The 6,375-nt window shown below is 36.5% G+C and overlaps 1 protein-coding gene across 1 annotated transcript; it reads right to left on the reverse strand.

The window, feature by feature from the left end:
- Nucleotides 1–1,822: 1,822 nt before the first annotated feature.
- Nucleotides 1,823–5,797, reverse strand: LOC113294510 (B3 domain-containing transcription factor VRN1-like). The gene is made up of 5 exons (XM_026542907.1): nt 5,544–5,797; nt 4,702–5,119; nt 4,449–4,588; nt 3,607–4,320; nt 1,823–2,350 (listed from the first exon to the last, which is right to left on the reverse strand). The coding sequence occupies exons 1-5, from the start codon at nt 5,613–5,615 to the stop codon at nt 2,087–2,089; spliced, it is 1,608 nt and encodes a 535-aa protein (XP_026398692.1). The 5' UTR covers nt 5,616–5,797; the 3' UTR covers nt 1,823–2,086.
- Between the last annotated feature and the right edge of the window lie 578 nt (nt 5,798–6,375).

Here is a 6,375-nt window from a genome sequence, read left to right on the forward strand (position 1 = left end):
TTTCGTTGTTTGGTTATGGATTTGGATGGATGAGTTTTTATAACTTCGCATGTATGAATGAATGTTAGTCTTTCCATTTGTCTAATCTAAGAAATATGACGAAAAAATCAACATTATTGAACTTTTTGTGCACTTTCGGCTATGTCGATGCTTCACATAACCTAGCCGAAAATGCATATAATTCTTGTCAAATGAACTTGCAAAGTTTTTCGGTTAGAAAATCCCGGCCGTTAACATAAAAACGGTTAGGAAACGCAACCGTAACCGATTTACGGTTAGGAAATACCTAGTCGTTTATTGCTCTGGTAATCCAAAAAAAAATGATTCTTGGTTATGGCTACATATCCAGGACGTGTATCATATTTGCGGTTAGAACTCCAAACTGTAAATTTCACATAAATTTGCAACTCTTGTTTACGGTTTGGTCGACCTTTCTACTTCCTGACCGTAACCGCGGAACGGTTAGGAACCAATCCGTGATATATTTACGGTTAGGAATTACCTAACCGTTTATTACTCTGATAACCAAAAAAGAAAAAAAGGGCCCCTGGTTACGGCTACATATACAGGCCGTAATTCTGACAGAATGTATCAACTCTTTTTTACGGCCAGAAATACTAACTGTAATTCTGACACACCACAAACCCTGCAGGTTTATACAAAATTACGGCTGGGTCTTCCTTTTGATTTCCTAGTCGTAACTACCTATAATTTTCTTTTGTACAACATCATATCGGCTAGGTTTTTGAATTTTAAGAAATAGATCCGTTCGAAGATCGGTCTATAGAAGGTTTCTAGCTGTTCAACCACTTATTTAAATTTGAAATAACTCCACCTCCATATAACCACCCATTCCAAATCAAAATCACACATTCTACATTAATAATCTCTACTAAAAATCCTACAAACTCTATGCAATGTACTCAAAGGATAAACCCAACTTTACTTTGGAAGAAGACTTGTCTCTTTGCAAAAATTTTGTACTATGCTATCCAAAGAAGGGAGAAGAACGAAAGAATGGTGGTTTACCTAGTCAATCGTATTGGAGTAAGATTTTTGAAAATTTTTGTAGTGAAACAGGTAACACTAACAACCAAGATGGGATTGAATTCTATCTTCGATTTTCATACATACGCAAAAAAGTGGAAGAATATATGGCTTTACTTCGTATGTGCAAGCAACTTCAACTTAGAGGTGAGACTGATGGAGAAGTCGTAGCTCAAGCTAAGAAGGAATGGAGAAAATGGAAAAGTTATACTTTCAACTTCGAAGTTCAATTTGCCATCATCAAAGGGTTCTTGATACATCGAAAGGGATGTTATTAAAACCAACTTTGTAATGGGGATCTATTAAGTATGTAATGGGTTTTATTGAGGTCCAATTAATGAAAGTATTACTAATTTTGAATCGTAGTATGTATTCATGTGGAAAGTCCAAATTTCTCAACTTACATATTCATTTACGGACGGAAAAAATATGTTATCCCAGCCGTAATACAGACTCAGGAGATTCTGGGAAGAATAACGGCCAGAAGTTATTCACTTCCCATCCGTTTTTTGTGTTGACAACTGGGAATTCTTCATATCCTAACCGTAAGTTCCGTTTTACGGTTGGTTCGACACAATTTCCCAGCCGTAACAAGTAAAATTTTCAGATTTTACTCTGATTTTTAACGGATTTGAATCGATAAATTGATGTTGGGAATTGATTACAAGGTTATCCCGAGTTTTATGACCAAGGGTTTCATCATTTTTCTTCAAATTTTTTTGAAAAAAATTTCACCAAAATCACCATTTTTCCTTCTTCAAAATCAAAATCAAAATCAACGAAAATCAAGTTTTGATTTCCAAAAGATTAATCATTTGATTAGTCTAATCCATTCACTAATACTTATTAGTAAGCTTAATCAATATAATTAGTACTAATCATATTATGGGTAGAATAGGTATTACATAAAATACCAGGATAAGGGGCTCTATGCATTGTTATTTCATGACCCCATAAGCCCCCAAATTTCCCTCCTTTTTAAAGCCCCAATAATAGGATTCTAAAATAAACGTAAGCATGTTGCCTCTTTGTACCCTAATCATATCTTGGTGAGCACATTGTCGATCTCCCTGATAACAGAAACTCTGATTTCTTTATCTTTTCCCGTGAGCAGCTCAAAAACAATAACATCTCCAGCTGTCAGACCTAAATGTCGTCTAAGAGAAGTCCAACCGTTAGAGAACTGCGTTGCATAACCTCTGACACAGTATCCAAGCGTCCACACTTTATTGTCTGAACTTCGAACCATGACATTCTTTATGGTCTTTGGTAGATGTTTCCTGGAAAAGCTTTTAGGAATATGCTGCACAAGTAGGAAAAAATTTCATTTTATAGGCCACACGCCACATAAATGATTGGCAAATTAGTAGACTGAAAGAGTGACAAGCCCAAAATCATGGGTTTTCTATGTAAGCATTCCCAGAAGGCAGGGTAGGCTTCAAAAGCTAAAAGCCTGTGGAGAAAGCATTGCTGACAACAGTGAATTGCCTCCAATCTAATGATTGCTGGAATATACTTCTCTAATCAATTAGTGATTGCAACAGAAAGATCAACACAGGTACAGGTGACACAAAATGGGGAATTACAGCAATGTTGGTGTAATTCTTCCTATGAGGGGAACCTTGCAATGTATGTCCTATGTGTCTTATTGCGGAACTTGAGGACCCAACCCATTTATTGGTCAAGTGACCTTGTGCTTGAGCTATTGAGTTTGCTACTGATCAACAGATGAGACAACGACACAACAACTCGCTATCGTTCGAAGTTGGATATTAACATGGTTTCATGAAAGTAAGCCTATAAAAACAAAAACTAAAAAGAGAAAAAAAAGGATGAAAAAACAATATTCAAAAGGCTGCTACAACTCTGGCATGTTTAAAAGAGTAGGTACAACAATGTGATTGGAAAAGCAAGTTTTAAGAACCCGTTTTTGCAGTGCAGATCATTCATTAGTACATCACTAACCTCAAGGCAAAGTCAAAATGCGAACAAAATAGAACTGCAACTCGTATTAACACTTCAACTATAGGCACATAACAGACTACGTTTTGTGTTAGCCAATTACAGGTCAATTATAGGCAATTATATCCAGTGAAGAACTTGCATGATGTGGAAAAACTATCTTTGATACTGCAGGAAACCACTATGGAGCACGACCGTATTGGCTGCAGGCAAGAGACTAACCAGTGAAGAAACTAAAGGTTTTAGCAGATGGCAGCAGAGTAAGTTATATCCAGATAATGTCATTTTTTATGGAGCTAGTGGAGCAACTATCAATGCCATCAGCACTGCAGATCTTACTAGTCTTATATGGAAATTAAAAAACCTCATCTAGTATAGTAAACTTGTTCTGAGTTCACACTACTACAAAAAACCTGGAACTCTATCTATGCTGTGCATTGTAGATATCCTAACACTTAGGTACATCATCCACCTGGTGTTTAGTATGAAACTTATGCATAATTGGTAGCTAAGCATATAAAATTTCTTTTCCAGTCAAAAATTAGAAGAAGAAAAATGCATATTAAACAGTGAAGTTTTTAGGTCAAGATTTCTCACCAGATATGCGTTAGTTAAATAGGAAGCTCGCATATAAACTGCAAAGAAAGGATATTGAGTCTGAGACTTGAATAACTTTGTTACTTCAGCCACTCTTTCATTGCCTTCGGCTCTCCGTGATGACTTATGGAAAAGTTTTGGGGCGTCAGGTGAATCAGACGTCTCTTCACTCTCTTCTTCTTTAACAACCGGTAGAGTGGGTGGGCGTTCACCTGATGGAGTTCTTTCATTTCCTAAACATGGTGAGCTGGTTTCATCAGAAACCACAGACTTTTTACCCTTATCTTTGTTAAGTTGCATGGGGTCGAGACTAGCAGGAACTGACAACGGTGGTTTTTCCTCATTTGTCATACTTTCAACATGAGTTCGAGATGGAGGTGTGTCCTCCCAAATTACATCATCATCATCTTCCCTTTTGCTCAACCGGCACCTTTTCTTAGGATTAGACTCTCCCTGGTTTCCAGAATCTTCTAAGTGCTCCATAAAATTGGTAACACGCACACAAAATTGCGAATTCCCATTGTAACTGATACCCAAAGTATAGCCATCCCTCAAAGAGTGATGTTCTGCGAATTCCTTCCAACCTTTGTAAAACCAAACCTTGCCTTCAGATCTCTTCAATTCCACATTCCAAAGTCTACCATTAGCGTCTTTCAGAGCGACAATATCAGACAATGCCCTTCCTATTTTCGTTACCACCTTTTTGGGAATCTCCTGCAAAAGGCATAAATCATTTTACACAGTTGAATTTCAATTTTAGTAGAATTCATAAATCACTAACTATAAGAAAGTACATTAACACCATGATGAACAACATGGTGCATTCAGTCCAGGAATCTCACCATTTGATATTTCTTATTCTCTGTCCATATAACTAGAAAATATGGCTTCCCTTTACGCGAACACTCTGCTTGATCAACTCTTGTCCTTCCCTCATTGACGGTTGATTTTCTCTTCGGTGCATCGCATTTAAACAATCCACCTGCACATTATACATAGAAACATGTGTAAACTGATAGATAGGATTACAATAATCTGCTGAGCTATAAATCTTTATAAAGAGATGAATATGCATATACTGCAAGAACAACTCACCGTTCCTTTTGTCAGAACAAAACGAATCTCTTCCACTATTGCTTGCATGATACTTATGGTGATCAGCCTCGGAACCATAATCAGTGAATTTTCCCTTACTTGTTTCCCCATATTCTTTCCTCTTCCTTGAGGGAATCGATTTTACGCCATTGCTACTCGTAGAAGGCAATACCTTTTCACATCCATTCAGACCATACAACTTAACAGCAAACAGTGAATCACCAATATACTTCATAGTAACAAAATCCCCATGGTCTAAATAATGAGCTTCAACAAAATCAGGCCATCCTTTTCGGAAAGATAAACCACCATTTTCTTCTTCTCTAATCTTCACATTCCAACTTCCTAATGGACTTCGAAGGATGGAATCATAGGGTATCATCCCCTTAAACTTCCCAATGAAATTTACTGGTATTTTCTGCATAATTGAGTCATAATAGTAAACAAATTCAGGTATTTAATCAACAATTAATGCAACTACGAGTTAATTAAAAAAGTAATACAACATTATAGATGAAAATCTTCTTCGTCCAGCCCTCACCATCTTAAAAGCAACAATTTTTCCTAATAACTAATGATAGATCAGAACAGGATTTCACTTGTTTCTCTTCTTTTTTTTTTGGGGACCAAACCAAAAATGGAGACAAATTAGAAGAAAAAGAAATTAACTCAAAATGCAGCAATTATTTTCCAAATTTTTTCTAACTGAGCTTGCCCTTTTTTTCTGTAAAGTTGTTCAAAAAATTTCTGAGAAAATGAACATGGTATACAAAACAAACCCATCTTCAAAATCGGTGGGAAAATGAAGATGCTAGAACAGAAGAGAAATTAGAGCAACTTACAAGTTTTTTCTTGAAATTTCCAAACATCACTTTGAAAAAAGAGGGTCTACTGTAATCTCGCTGAGCACCCATTTTTTGTGTATGTCTACAACAAGCTTTCCTAACCCAAATTTCACAGGAAAAATGAAGAAGAAGAAGAAGATGAAGAAAAAGAAAGAATGAAAAGTAAAGTGATTCATTAATGGTGTGGGTAATGGCTGCCTATTAGTGGTTTTCTGGTTTCTATTTACAGTAAGCCATCGCATGGGAGTAGGTATTGCTAACAGTAGTAACAATGTCAGTTCCACATGATATCAATGTCAGATGCTTTGTATCAGCTCTAACTGGAACAACTTCTTCATAAGTTACATCACCAAAATGGTGGTATTTTATTGGTTAATACCATTTGATGGACCTACAAATACATAGTTATATGGTTTCAGCCGTTCAATCAGAGACTTTGAAAGCGTTGTGTAAGTGGTTGTATCTTTATGCAGTTCACAGAGTCATTGGGATGGTGTCTGTCACTATTATTGCTGATGTCGTTATGCTACAACATCTTGTATTCTCATATCAGTACGTCTCACATCGGACGAAGCAAACTTAGTTAGATTCTAGTTCAGGCTTCCTCTTCATACACGTGTAGTTCCGTCTTTGTTGTGATCTAGAGGTGGCCTCCATTTCCCAAATTAGACGAGGTCTAGGTATAGCTTAAAAATTGGACGGTCTAGATTATACCAAAATGATCAACAAATCCAACAAGATGGGGTATTAGTGTATTACCTCAATTCACCTGTGCTGAGTAAAGTTACTGAAGTATTAGCAGTAAAATAAGAGAAGTTGACCTTAAGTC

The sequence above is a fragment of the Papaver somniferum genome, chromosome 1, assembly GCF_003573695.1.
Source record: "Papaver somniferum cultivar HN1 chromosome 1, ASM357369v1, whole genome shotgun sequence".
Lineage (NCBI taxonomy): Eukaryota > Viridiplantae > Streptophyta > Magnoliopsida > Ranunculales > Papaveraceae > Papaver > Papaver somniferum.

Coding starts and splice junctions, on each gene's coding strand:
- LOC113294510 (XM_026542907.1), bottom strand. CDS start 5,615: ATGGGTGCTCAGCGAGATTACAGTAGACCCTCTTTTTTCAAAGTGATG. Junction 4,589..4,701: donor TTGTTCTGACAAAAGGAACG/GTGAGTTGTTCT, acceptor TATAATGTGCAG/GTGGATTGTTTAAATGCGAT. Junction 2,351..3,606: donor ATTTAACTAACGCATATCTG/GTGAGAAATCTT, acceptor CTACTTGTGCAG/CATATTCCTAAAAGCTTTTC.